Source organism: Nyctereutes procyonoides, unplaced genomic scaffold, assembly GCF_905146905.1.
Source record: "Nyctereutes procyonoides isolate TBG_1078 unplaced genomic scaffold, NYPRO_anot_genome, whole genome shotgun sequence".
Taxonomy (NCBI): Eukaryota; Metazoa; Chordata; class Mammalia; order Carnivora; family Canidae; genus Nyctereutes; species Nyctereutes procyonoides.
Genome location: NW_026575135.1, coordinates 52,840,693 through 52,855,125, shown reverse-complemented (window position 1 = coordinate 52,855,125; position 14,433 = coordinate 52,840,693). Strand labels below are relative to the sequence as shown.

General features: G+C 45.5%; 1 protein-coding gene across 2 annotated transcripts in view; it reads right to left on the bottom strand.

Annotated features, from left to right (window-relative positions):
* FSTL4 (follistatin like 4) overlaps positions 1 to 14,433 on the bottom strand; it is a 399,727-nt gene that overhangs the window by 23,870 nt on the left and 361,424 nt on the right. The window contains exons 9-12 of one of the 2 annotated variants that reach the window (XM_055302728.1): positions 6,741 to 6,902; positions 6,243 to 6,377; positions 5,216 to 5,242; positions 1,915 to 2,033 (exon numbers count right to left, since the gene is read on the bottom strand). In XM_055302728.1, the coding sequence (XP_055158703.1) occupies positions 1,915 to 2,033; positions 5,216 to 5,242; positions 6,243 to 6,377; positions 6,741 to 6,902 (443 nt within the window). The remainder of the gene's footprint in view (positions 1 to 1,914; positions 2,034 to 5,215; positions 5,243 to 6,242; positions 6,378 to 6,740; positions 6,903 to 14,433) is intronic. The other variant, XM_055302729.1, reaches the window with a different exon arrangement.

The window sequence follows — 14,433 nt, the reverse complement described above, 5'->3', positions numbered from 1 at the left end:
ATAACCCTCTTGGGAGGTGTTTGGGCATTTTCTAGAGAAGAACACTGTTGTTTGGGGTTGTTCTATAGCTAACCGTGGTCCTGTGCTGCCTGAAAGGTCTGCAGGATCTGTCTTTACTGTGTCTTGTTCTAGCTTCTTAGGAAATGTGAGTTGTGGTTAGGATTTTAGAGATTACCCTCGAGCTACAGATTAGGTTATTGCAAATCTATGAGAGATTAGTGCCCATGTGACAGGGTACAATTATTTAAACCTAACTGCTAGAAATTAACTAGAACCACTCTTTCTTGATGGTTTCATGGCTACTGAGTGGAAGAAAAATTCATCAGGGGTAACACATCTAAAAAAATAATTCATATCAAATAGCCCAGAAAACAGCTGTTCCAGAGCTACAAATGTGAGGAATGCAACAGCCTGAGACACGCCAAAAGCCAGCACGGCAATGCAGCAATGGCAGCGGGAACTCACTGGGGCCCTACCCACTTCCACCATGATCTGCAGCTCCATGCTCACCTGTTCATGCACGGTATGTCCCCAAGCAGAGGGCACGTGGGGGCTTGTAGGGGACTCTTCTGGGTTAATGCAATTGTTCTACCATCAAGTAGCTAAGGTTTTTGCCTTATGCAAGTGACCACCAACACAAGGCCAAGTGAGAAACCAATGGGAGGGACAGAGCCCTGGGGTGTGGGTGTGGGAGGAAGCACAGTCTGGAGGACACCTCTGGACAGCTGGGTCTTGGGGGCTATAGGGGTGTTCCTGGAACTGCTGCCAGCCATCACCTCTTCGGCCTCTGTTCATGGTGCATTGCCACTGTGCAGTGGGCTTCATACTTTGTAGCACCTGTGACACTCAGGGCATTCTCATGCTTCATGCTCTCTCCCCTGGTTCCTTAGGGGTCACTGAGAACCTCCTCTATCGACTGGTTGAGAACCCCTTCCTTTTGTAAACTTTGTGATCCTTAGGTTCTGTGACACATGTTCTCCAGGCTTCCTTAAAGCTACTTCTTTTGCCTGCCAGAGAGCCGAGGACTCTCCAGCTCACCACTGCCTTTTCCTTCCTGCTCCCCATCTTCTGGATGTTTCTATGCTTGTGTCCCATGGGCATCTCAAACTCAGGGCATCATAGGGCACCCTCAACTCCTTGAGGAGGAGACAATCTGCTCTGCTTTTGGGATCCCCAGCCCCAGACAGAGAATGAGCTGTATCCCCCTAACCTGCCTCTCCTCCTCTTCCTGAGTGAAGGGCACTGTGCCCCTCCTAGCAAGACCCTGGATTACGCTTGTGGTGCCCGTTGGTGTCACCTGTGAATAACACTAAGATACACTCAACTATCCCCTTTGCCACTGCCCCTGGCTTGGCTAGGTCACTACCCTCTCTCATGTGGATGATCACAACATCCTGTGCACCTGCTTCTTTGCTGGGGCCCTGCACGTGTTCTGAAGCAGCCCCACCATGGCCATGCTTCACTTGAAGGCCTCCAGATGTCCCTAGAACTCTTAAGATAGAACATTAATACTCCTTGGCTTTGACCCCAGTCTATGGTCACCCTAATCTCAGGCACACAGAGTATGTGCAAGTCCCCAGATGTGACGTGACATTTTCTGCTTCTAGTGGCACCTGCTTCTAGCGGCACCTGTTTGGCTGTCTATTCACACTGCTGTCTCCATCCTTTCTCAGTGAACTTGTAGAGCAGAGAAACCCATCTGTAAGCCTGGGTCTCACCTAGGGCTCTGTGCACGGAAGTGTGAAACAAGGAAGGACACCTTCAACTCTTAGCTTCATGGGTACTTTCTCTGGAGCCTTGGAACACATGTGGAACAACACCACACATAGCAAACAGAATTTCAGAAATCGAGGGGCACACATGATGTGAGACTGACTTTGAGGATGTTGTCTGTGCCCTGGCACAGACACTTACATAGCTCATGAAGATCTTCTCAGTGGGTTTGAGGTGCCTCTGGATCTCACAGTCCACGGGGTGCAGGATAATGATGCCATCATCGGAGAAGACATAGAACATGTTTCCCACACTGAGGCCTGGGAGGAGCAAACATGGCCATGGTTATGCATCGCCCTCTCAGCAGCTAGCCCCCACCCTCCTATCCAGCTGCACTGCAGGGTCACAGAACCTGCTGGGCACACAAGAAACCTGCGGTTTGGGTGCATGCGGTCCAGGCCCAATGTATAAGTGCAGGTCAAGGTGATGTGGGATGAGCAGGGGGTGTGTGGGCAGCATGAGGACAAAGTGCCGGACGGCTCTGCAATCCCAGGCTATCCTTCCAGACACACACCTCTGCCCTAGGGCATCTAGGACTGGCCACCAACACAAGTTTTCAAATATATGACAGTCTTGGCTCTCACATACATTTGATCTTTCCTATTCTGAAGTCAGAGTCTCCCTTGGTTGACTGTTGTCAACTAGTCCAGTCAGATGGCCCAGATCATGCCATAAAAGCAAAGGCTCTTATTTATTTTTTAAAACATGTTTGTCTATAGCACCATTCCCTGGAACATGGCCTAAGAATGCTGTGGCTGGTACTGCTTTGTGCCAGTTAAGTCCTGGCCTGTCAGTGCCAGCAAAGCCCTCCACCTCCACCTCAGCAGTTCCTCTGTGGCAGCCCCACATCAGACAACAGGGTGGTGGCCTGGTCATGCCCCCCTGCCTGCTCCCACCCCTGCCCAGGTGTGGGCCTCGGGGGAGAAATCTCAGACTAGCAGAGAAGTGGCCTTGGGATGAGCCAGTTCTGCCTCCTTATTATAAAGACATAAAAACCCCCGAGGTCCAAGGAAGGGAAGGGGCTTGGTTGAGGCCACCTGCATTTGTGCCAGAGCAGGGGTCCGGCCCCTGGGCTCTGTGGCATCACCGTATACCTCTCTATGAGAGATAAACATGGCAAAAAAAAAAAAAAATAGGCAAGGTGTGAGTTCTCCCTTTCTCTCTCCCTCTATTTCTTGGGAAGGTAGAACGTGCAACAGATTTCCATAAATGTTAAGAAAATTAAATATATGAAGAACACGCTCCTTCCTAGCATGCTGAGAAGCCTGGTGCACGGACTTGACTATCTGGCTAAGTTTTTAGTGTTAGAAACCAATACAAGAGGAAATAGGAGCCAGCATTCCAGCTGCTTCCAGTGGCTCTGCAGGCAGTCTTCTGGGCCCTGGGCCCCCAGGAAGTACCAGTGACTGTGGTTCCCAGTGTGGCCCAAGGTCCCTGATTCCCTGACACAGGGATCTGGGCAGGAGGGGCTCTGGGCAGGAGGGGCTTGGCCACCAGGAACAACTTGACCCCAGCCTCGCAGAAGCTAGTAGGGCCTGGGAGCTCCCTGCCCAGGTTCCAGTGGGGAGTCCTAGGCAGCTGAGTGCTAGCTGAAGCGGCCACCCAGGCAGCTCCTGCCTTGGCTCCTGGGGCATCCTAGCTCCTGGCACTACGTGCTCTGTCCCCGTCTATCCTGTGCCAGCGGGGCCTGCCTGTCGATGCTCACCTGGCAAATGTCTCTTGCTCAGACCTATGGGCTGAAGTCCCTGCCAAACTGGAGACGCCAGGGATGGCCTCCTGGGACGTGGATAGCTGAAAGCTAGCAAGGTAAGCTTGAGAGCTCAGGGACTCGATGTGGCCTTGCCACCGTGGCCACTGGTCAGGCTAAGCACAGTGCCTTCCTCACAGCCGGCCATGGATGTGGACCTCAACAAACGAGTGGCTTCACAGGAGAGCCAGCCTCAGGATCCAGCCCCCTGGAAGGCTCTGTCCGAGCATGGCTTCTCCGAAGGCGGCACGAAGGAGCTTTCCTTGCTGTGGTGAGCCCCCCTCACCTTATTTCTCTTGTAGAGACGGGACAATTCCCTGCGGCCTGCCAGCCTGTTTGTTTGGGCTCCTATTGTTTCCCTGCCCCCAGCTTTGGGTTCTAGCTGTGAAGGGTTCAAGTGGCCGGCTATCCGGGCAGCATGGATTTGTTTGTCACTATGCTGTCCCGTGTGAGCGCAGCACCCACCAGCACCGAGCCCGAAAGCAGCTGGGGCGGGGGCAGGGGGGGGTGTCTCAGGTTGGCCTCAAGGTGGGGCCTCTATGGCTGTATTTCATACACCTGAGGGCCTCCTGCATTCTTTGCTGGTCTCCACTTTTGAAACTTGAGCCTCTTTGTCCTGAACTCCCTTTAGGAAATTATCACTTCTTAAAGATACAGAGGGAAAGCTGTGTACCTCAGGGGCCTAGGAGCTGGATCAGGGGAAAATTGTCCATGGTGAGTGGCAGTTGCTACAACTTGTCTTTCCAAGGAATCCTAAAGCCTACTGGCATCAGTTCCTCATTTTTCAGGCTCTGCTTCTGTTTTGCTCTCAGACTTACTGGAACAGCAGTGCCCGACGTTCAGGAAATTGTTCTGTGTCTGTGTATGCATTCATATGCGAGACTCTAGGCAACGCCAGGGGGAACATTCATGAGGGAAAAATAAGATAGGGAGTAAGCTGGCTTTTAAAGAGGGAGATTTTGTGCTTCACCCTGAAATCACATGGTGCATTCTGCTACTTCTCATACTTCTCCCTGACCCCCCCCCCCTGCATCCATGAAACTGTGGAACAGGTTACCTCAAGGGAATCTGAACTCTACTCTGGGCAAATGCACATGCACCCCACATAGTGACTTGGGCTCTGCTATTTTTTGAACCGCATGAAATTGTCAGTACTAGACCATTTTTGATGTATAAAAATGGCAGCTTTTTAAAAGGCCCAACCTAATATCTAAAGATGGTTTGATACATACAAATCTTAAAAGTCTATTCATTTAAAAATATACCTGTAAATATACATTTACAGAAACCATGGCGGCTGTTTCCTTTGCCATTTCCTCAAAGTAATCACTAAACCCCAATACTAGTATCAGCTCCTAGAAAAATGTTGAAGGCCCAGTCCGACCAGGAGCCCCTGCCAAGTAGTCTGCTTCAGTGACCATTTCAAACAGCTTTAGATGGCAACTTCCTACTTTTAAGTTCTAATGGACTAGTGCCCAACAAAGGCACTAGTAGGGTTTATATCTGCTTCTCACTGTGTGCCACTTGAGTTTGACATTGACCTGCTCCCTCCCATCTGATCTTGTAGGCACACCCCACTTGTGGGGACCATTTGGTATCTGGAAAAGCTGATAGCGGCACAAGGAAATATGGCCCATGATGGAAGCATGAACACAGGTGATCACAAGCACAACACAGAAGAAGCAGGCTTGGTACCTTCCTCTCGCCACAGAATGTTTGCAACTACAGCATCAGAGAATCAGAAAAGCAGGAACATGATTGAGAGAAGGAAAAAAGAACAATGCAATGTCAGCCTCTTTATCTTAGTGATTCCATTCATGGATGTACTACTACCTAATCCATCATGTGTGGAGTCCCCACCACCCTCTGCCCCAGCAACAGCACTCTGATAGGATTCTGAATATGGACCAATGTTTCCAGGTCTCAGGACACTTTTGATTTCTAATCAATCTTTGAAATCAGGATCATAGAAATCAATGGGATCCCCCACTTCTGTGGTTGACAAGGAGCAAGCACCATCTCTCCCACAGCTCTTGGTTCACTTCTAGAAGCCATATTGATTTTCAGCTAGGATTCCCCTAGGAAGACCATCTGAAACACTTTTGACGGTTTCCTTTGATGATGAAGACTCAGAGTGGAGTCTTTGAACAAGGGCAAGAGATCATATCTATCACCTGCGTCCATGGAATCACACCCACAGAGCAGTGGCTACAAGGGAGGGCACACTTGGCACACTAGGTAGGCTATGATCCCTGGAGCAAAGGTTATGTGTGCACGTGTGCCCAGGCCACTTCCTGGGCCCCAGTGGGACGGCAGCATGTGATACAATTACTGAACTGGCATCTAGTCTATCATATAGTGAATGTGCATCATTGGCTGCTGGGTGATAGTATGAGGACTGTGGTCTGTGGGTGAGGCCAGAGGTTCCAGTCATAGGGCGAGTAGGAGGCAGACCTGGGGCTAGGGTATGCAAACTTCCTTGTGGTCTTGGGCGCTCTCTGCTGTCCAGTGATTTTCCCTGTCTCTGTGTTGTCTAGGTTGCCAGGGAAGGTCTGCTCACCTCTGGGCCCCCTCTGCCCCAGCTGTGAGCACGGAAGAATATAGGAGTTTACCCCTGTCTTCAGGGGCTCATAGATGGTGGCTGCGGCCCCAGTCAGTTGGTCCTCTTGCACCCAACACCCCCCAACCGGTGCAAGAAGCTCAAAGGCAAGAGTGGACTCACGGGTTTTTCTAGCCGAGTCTTCGATGAAAAGTGAGGAGATATCCTCGTCCACGCCCACTTCGTTTTTGGCAATGCAGGTATATGCCCCTGTGTCTTCATACCGGACACTGCCGATGTGGAGCTCGCTTCCGTTGGCTGTGGGAAGGACAGTGCTCCAGATGGTCTGCTCTCAGTTGGGACCTTCCTCCTCCCTCCCATCTCCCTTCTATTCAGAGTGGTGAGGTTAAAAACACAACCCTTCAGCAGGGCTGGGGGCAGCCAATGCTCTTGTTGGGCTGGAACAGCTGAACTAAACTGTTGACCTAGGACCTGATTGACAGCTTATCATCACTGCATTCAGAAATCCCACAAGACCTGTGTGAGTCCAGATAGCAGGAGAATTTGGGGAAACATTTGTTTACTCCCAACACATCTGACTTAGAAACACTTCCGCTGCTGGGGGAAGTGTCAGCTTGAACTTGATGAGGATAGCAGAAAGGCACTAAGGGCCGTTCTTACCTAATAGGGAGAGCTGTTTCGACATCTGGGTGGAGACATCCATTCCATTTTTCAGCCAAGTGATTCTGGGCATAGGAATGCCCTCTGCGTGGCATCTCAGACTGGCTGCCACCCCGGGCTCCTGTGCCTGGGTCTCTGGATACACGCGGATGACTGGTGGCACTGCGGATGAAGTTGGTGCTGGTCAGAGAGGGCCCACACCTGGCCTCAGGCCTGTGTCTGGCCCTGAGACCTGCTCCAGAGGGTGGACCCGGAGGCAACTCTGCAGTTCTCTCTGTAAATAGCTTACGATCATCCTGTTCAGCAACTCAAGCCCTAAAAGAGAGGGCTATAAAATGGATTGTAAGCAATAAATGTGTCAGGCTGTGTGCCCTGTAATTCATGACTTTCGCCATTATTCTAAATATGATCAGAAAGACATCTAGATATTGAATGCTGTTTAGGTGCTACACATAAAGGGCAATAGCCGCTGCACATTTATTTCTGAATGAATAAAATTCAGATATATTATTTCTGTTATCGGAAAACCATTGGACAGGGGCTTAATTTTTTGCAGGAAGTGCTTCACAAAGCACTTATGATCACTTTCTGGCAGTGCTACTAATTACATCACCACTCTGGGGAAGTCCATTGATTTTCCAGTGGATCATAGTTATTTCTCTACTTCTCACCCCCAGCACCATGGGTGAAAGGCAAATGTGCCCTCCTTGGCTCAGCCATGAGCCCTGCCAGTCAAGGTCAGCACTGAGGATGTAACCTGGTCCATTCATGGGAAGAACACAGGTGGGTAAGGTATTGGCATCCACCACAGATGGTGAGATAGGGAGGAATGTGGGAGATGCCTGGAGGAAGTGAAGATTGTCTGGAGTATCTTCCCTCTCATCCCTAGCTCTGGGCCCAGGAAGTAAAATAATTATCATTTTCAGTGGGATTGAGGGCTCTTACCTATTTATATATTTTACTTTACATGCTTCCAAAATGACTTCCAATTAGCTTATGTAAAGACCCCTGGATGTTAAACTCAACACACCTATTCTGGAAAGGTGGAAGATGGATTCTTCCTTAAATATGCCGCTACATTTTCCCAAAGGTATCTGGAAGCTCCTATTGTCTGATAAAAGAAAGTGTCCCAGTACTTTAGGACAGAGATTTTTCATAGGACCAGAGGTAGAACATGTTGATGCTTATGTAGAAGGAGGTAACACTGTTAATCCTGGAACATGAGCAAGATTTCTAGTGATCTAGCTTGGGAAGGCTGAGGACAAAGAAAAAACTTCATTCCCTTGTTGTGAGAAATGGACTGTGCAACTCCTCTCAAAACTCCTTAGGAGGCTGCTAATCTGATTAACTCAGTCTGAGTTTCAAATCTTTCCTCTGGTTCACCTATGGGGTAAAGCTGGGGGGCTGAGGAGAAAGCCAAATGGACAATCAGCAAAGGGCATGAACCCACCTTCAGAATAGCTCAGAGCTATTTCTGTAATATTGAACTTAGAGGCATCCTAGGACAAAGCACACAGAGACCCAACAAAAACACAACCTAAATAATTTCCTAGGTTTTCTTTGTTGGCAGTTTTGGGGAAAAGTTCCAGGGTACGACAGAAGAGTCTTATTGTAGATCAGGTCACTGGGATGGAGGAGGTAAATGGGGCTCTAGCTAAGACATATCTAGAGGGCTGCTTAGAACATGGAAGTGGATCTCCTTTCTCAGACTCCCTTTTGTTCAAAAAGAAAAGAAAATAATAACTTATCTAGACAACTTCCCTACACTGTGAATTTGGAAGAGGGAGGAATGAGGTTCAAGTTGAATAGATAGTAGAGTTTTGATCAGGAAGGTGTAATTCAAGAGCACAGAGCTAGAACTGGGGGACCTAGGAGCATTGGACCAGTGGGGAATTGGAGAAGGTGGTAGAGTGCCCAGAGTTCTACAGTGTGGGTGGCCATGACCTAGGAGTTAATAAACTTCTGCTCTTGCTATATCACCATTTATTTATACAAGCCTGCCCAGCACACATAAAGTAGATCCAAAGAATGTGAGGGAAGGATCAATAGAGAAGCAGAAATGACTGAATCAGTCAAAAAATACTAGAACTGATAAATAAATAAATGACTTGGTTTGTTATATATATTAATAAGATAGCCAAATCTTTGACAATTTTGATCAATGAAAAAAATAGAGAAAGAACATAGGGAATTAAAAAAAATATGAAAGTATTATATTTAATCATAGGTAATAAATCTGAAAATCTCAATGAAATAGATCACTTGAAAGGGAACAATAATGAAAAAACTCTTAACAAAGTCGATATAGAAGGAATGTACACCAACATAATAAAGGCCACAGATGACAAACCCATGATGAACATCATACTCAATGGTGAAAAGCTGAGACCTTTTTCTCTAAGATCAGGAATAAGACAAGGATGCCAACTCTTGCAACTTTTTTTTTTTTTTAACTCTTGCGACTTTTATGCAACATAGTACTGGAAGTTCTAGCCATAGCAATTAGGCAAGAAAAAAGAAATAAAATGCAGCAAAATTGGAAAGGAAGAAGTAAACGGTTACTATTTGCAGATGACATGATACTATATGTAGAAATCCTAAAGACTCCACCAAAAAACTACAAGAACTGATAAATGCCTGTAGTAAACTCAAAGGGTACAAAATCAGTAAACAGAAATTGATTTCATTTCCATACACTACTAACAGGCAATCAGAAAGAGAAATTAAGAAATTAATCCATTTGTGATTGCATAAAAAAGAATAAAATACCTAGGAATAACCTTAACCAAGGAGGTAAAGAACTTGTACTTTGAAAACTCTAAGGCTTTGATGAAAGAAAGTGAAGACGACACGAACATGCAAAAAATATTCTGTGCTCATGTACTAGAAGAATTAATATTGCTAAAATGTCCATTGTACTCAAAGCAATCCACAGATTCAATGCAATCTCCATCCAGAATTAGAACAAAGAATTCTAAAATTTGTATGGACCACAGAAAACCCAAATAGACCAAGCAATCTTGAGAAAGAAGAAAACTGAAAGTTTCACTCTCCCTGATTTCAAACTATACTATAAAACTATAGTCATCAAAGTAGTCTGGTACTGGCATGAATGCATGTGCGCACGCGCGCACACACACACACATACCCCAACCCAAAAAACAAACCCATACAGATCAATGTAACAGCCCACAAAAAAACTCCACGTATATATTGATCCATGACAAAGAAGACAAGAACATACAATGGGTAAAAGACAGCCTCTTCAATAAACAGTGTTGGGAAGACTGGACAGCTACATGCAAAAAACCCAAACCGCACCACTCTCTTATACCATATACAAAAATAAATTAAAAATGGATTAAAGACTTGAATGTAAGACCTAAAACCAAAAAACTCGTAGAGGAAAATAGCTGGTAAGCTCTCTGACATCAGTCTTGGCAATCTTTTTTTTGGACATGTCTCTTCAGGCAAGGGCTACAAAAGCTAAAATAAACAAATGAGACTACATCAAGCTAGAAAGCTTTTGCACGGCAAAGGAAATGATCAACAAATGAAATGGCAACCTACTGAATGGAAGAAGATATTTGCAAATCCTACATCTGCTAAGGAGTTAGTATCCAAAATATGTTTAAAGCACCTACCCAACTTAATATTAAAAATCCACAATTAACCCAATTAAAAAATAGACAGGGGACTTGAATAGACATTTTTACAAAGACGACATACAGATCCAACAGGGATATGAAAAGATGGTCACCATCGCTCATCATCAGGGAAATGCAAATCAAAACCCCAGTGAGATCTCACTTCACACCTGTCAGGTTGGCTAGTATAAAAAAGACAGTAACAAGTGTTGGTGAGAAAGTGGAAGAAAGAGAACCCTGAGCACTGCTGGTATGAATATAAATTGATGCAGCCACCGTGAAGAACAGTGTAGAGGTTCATCAAAAAGTTGAAAGTTATCCTATGATCCAGCCATTTCACTTCTGGGTATTTATCTGAAGAAAACAAAAACACCAACCCAAAGAAATATATGCCTACTGATGTTCACTACAGCATTATTTACAATAGCCAAGATATGGAAGCAATCTAAAGTGTCCATCCATAGAGGACTGGATAAAGGAGATATGTATCTATACAGTAGAATATTACTCAGCCATAAAAAGAATGAAATATCATTTGTGACATCATCGAAGGACCTAGGGAGTATTATGCTACGTAAAATCAGACAGGGTGCAATCAAACACAGAAAGACACATGCCATATGATTTCATTCATACCTGGAATCTAAAAAGCAAAACAAATGAGCAAACAAAACAAAGCAGAAACAGATTCACAGATACAGGAAAAACACTGCTGGTGAACAGAGGGTGGAGGGCTTGTGGAGGGGGCAAAACAGGTGAGGGGATGAAGAGGTACACACTTCCAGTTATAAAATAAGTCAAGGGTACGTAATATATAGTGTAGGGAATAGAATCAATAATACTGTGTAACAATTGTGTCTGGTGACAGATGGTGACTAGATTTATTATGGGCATCATTTCATAATGAATACTGAATTACTATGATGCACACCTGAAACTAATAGAATACCGTATGTTGATTATACTCCTAGTAAAAAAAATGGAAACTTAAAAGTATTGAGAACTAATCAAGAAGAGAATATTTAAAACATTTTCAAGTGCTACTTTTCAGTTACACAAGATGAATGAGTCCTAGAGATCTTCTGCATAGCATAAGGTCTATAGTCGACAACATTGTATTGTACATTTAAGAATCGATTAAGAGGGTAGATCTCATGTGACCGGTTTTTACCACAAACAAAAAGATAAGAAAAACGAAAATGAAGGGACACAAGGAAACTTTTGGAGGTGATAGAGACAAGTATTACTTGGATTGTGGTGATGTATCATGGGCATGTCCCATGTATACATGTCCTAGTATACAAACTATATACATTAAGTATGTGTCTTTTTTTGGTAAATCAATTACACCTCAAAAAAGGTGTTTTTAAAAAAGTGCTACTAACCCCAAGATACCCTGAGTCGTTTCATAGGAAGTTTCTTTTGTACATTTAAGGAATGGATACTTCCTAGAGAATATGACAGAGAAGATGTTGCAGATTGTATCGTGAAGCCACTATAACCTAGGAACCAAAACATGCCAAAGGGAGCACAAAAAAGATGATTACGGACCTAACTCATGTAGGACTTGATATACCAAAATCCCAGGTGACATACTGGCAAATCAAGGCTAGCATGATCAAATATAGTCAATGGCTAACTATTAGGAAATCTGTAATTAATCACCTCCCAGATCAAAGCAGTCAAAAAGGAAAAATCATTTGGTTCTCTTGCTAGACAGTGAAAGGGATTTTGAGAAAAATTCAAAATCAATTCCTTAGAGGAAAAAACCTCAATAAAATAGGAACAGAATGATATTTGCTTCCTACAATGAAGAATATCTCTATAAAAAGAAGAAATAGCACCATTCTTTTCAGAATGATGAAACATTAAGTTGGAAAAAAAAGCAAAAAGGAAAGAAGGCAATATCAGACTCTCAACATGAAGCAGTGTGATTGTCAATTGAAGGCAAGAAATGAGAAGTATTAAAAGGATAGAAAAATGATATTTTACCTGTATATGCTCCAGATAACGAACCCCAAAGTAGTAAGGTTTAGTAAGTGACTGCAGAAAGGGAGCCAGTACCATAGCATATAAGATTAATAGCTTACTTACTTACTGACAGCAATCAGACAGAAAACACATTGGGCCTAAATGAAAAAACTGTAAAACCTCACTGAAGGCATAAAAAAGACTTGAATAATTGGAGAGACATGTTCTGGGAGCTGAAGCTTTACTATGGTTAAGAAACAAGCTACCCCAAACTAAGTCATGCATTTAATCTAATTGCAATTAAAATCAATTGGTGGGGTCTTGACAAGACAGTTCTAAAACTTACATGGAAAAAAAATGTGCAAGAACAGCTGAGAAATTTTTGAAAAATGAGAGTGACGATGGGCATTTTCCCCTAACAGATATTACAAGTTTGACAGCAGCAAATGCTGCAAAGCAGGGGGAGGTGAGGTGAGCAACAGGGGAGGGCTGAAGGAACCCCTACCTCTGAGTCAGGCGCCATACTAATGGTCTGAATTGGTTTTACAAAGCTCTGTCAATTCATTCCATGCAGCTAACATTTATTAAATACCACCCAAGGGGCAGGTGTTCCAGACAGAGCAGGGAGTAAGAGCGTAGTAGTTCTTATCCACATGGAGCTTGCTGTCTGGGGGAAGGAGAGTCATCAGTGGATTCCAAGTGTGATGGGCATTACCAGAAGGGAGCTCTGGGTGCTTGCGGACAGGGGTGTAGGAAGATTTGCCAGAATAGAGCAGGATCCACTCTCCAACTCACAAAGGAAATCCCGAGCTTCCTTACACCTGCGCTGCTTGTCCCTTTACTGATGGTAGCTTTGTCTGTAGGACTGGGGACTGTGAACTGGCCTCTTCAGTGAGAGGGCCAGTGGTTAGCACCTCCTTGAAGACTGTCCTTTGTCTCAGCCCCGACCTTTGATAGAATCTGTGGACCTACCCAGGAAGTTTTCAAACCATAGTGTATATCTGCATCCCCTGGGAGGGGGTATGGTTGTTAAAACAAACACTGGCCCCACACCGTGGTCTCTGATCCCGGAGGTCTGGGATGGGGCTGGAGGATCTACTTCTACCGATCAGGTTCTGAGAGAAACCCGGAGTCAAGTCTCACTTGGAAGCTCTGGAAGACCAATTCAGGGCTAACTCTGAGCTGAAATGCATGGCCCTATTCTAGAACAAAATGAAACTGAAAGTCAAGGGTATGGAATAAGTCATTCACTTAAAAATATAGGACTGTCTACTGGGTAAAGACACCTCCCCTGGCAGGAGTTGAAAACACTGCTCACAGGTGCTCACAGGGAGGGGTCCGCTCTGTTGGCCGTGAGGTCTCCATGAGCCATGCTGGGGGCCGAGATCATTCCTCCTTGGATCTCCATCCCTCCATCTGCAGGACTACAGAGAGGGCCTCAGGCCTCTGCATGCTCCATCTGCCCAAGCCCTCTCTTTCTAGTCTTGCCTTAACTCCACAAATAGGGATCATCAGGACACTTTTCTTTATGCCCTCCATTCAGGGTCATGTTCATCTTCACAAGATGCCTGGGGCTCTGGGCCATCGCTCATCCTACAAACCTTCGGTGTATCTTCTGGAACTCATGTTCAGCCATGAGAAAAATGTCCTATATCCTCAAACCCTTGTATGAATGTTCCTTTACCTTCTCAAAATGGAAACCTGGCGACATTGCTTCTACTGCAGCCTCTTAAGGGGACGTGGCTCTGAGCCTCACCTCCTCCTGGAGTGGGCTGGGAGGTGGGGCATGTGTCCTCCTCAGTTCTCACCTTCCCTCCTCTGGTTCTGCATCATCTGCCATGCCCAGCTGCATTCCAGATCCCATCATTTCCCGCCTGTTCCAGGACATTGCCCTGGCACGTCCTTCCTACTCCGGTGCCTTTCCCCCTTCCTAATGAGCATTCTCATCAGTCCATAAAAAGCTTTTAATTTCCATCTTGGAAAAAGCCCCCAAACCTCTCCTTCCCCCAACTTCTCTCCTCAGTGCTGCCCTATTTTTGTTCTTGGAAGCCTCCTAAAGATTTGCCCATATCTGG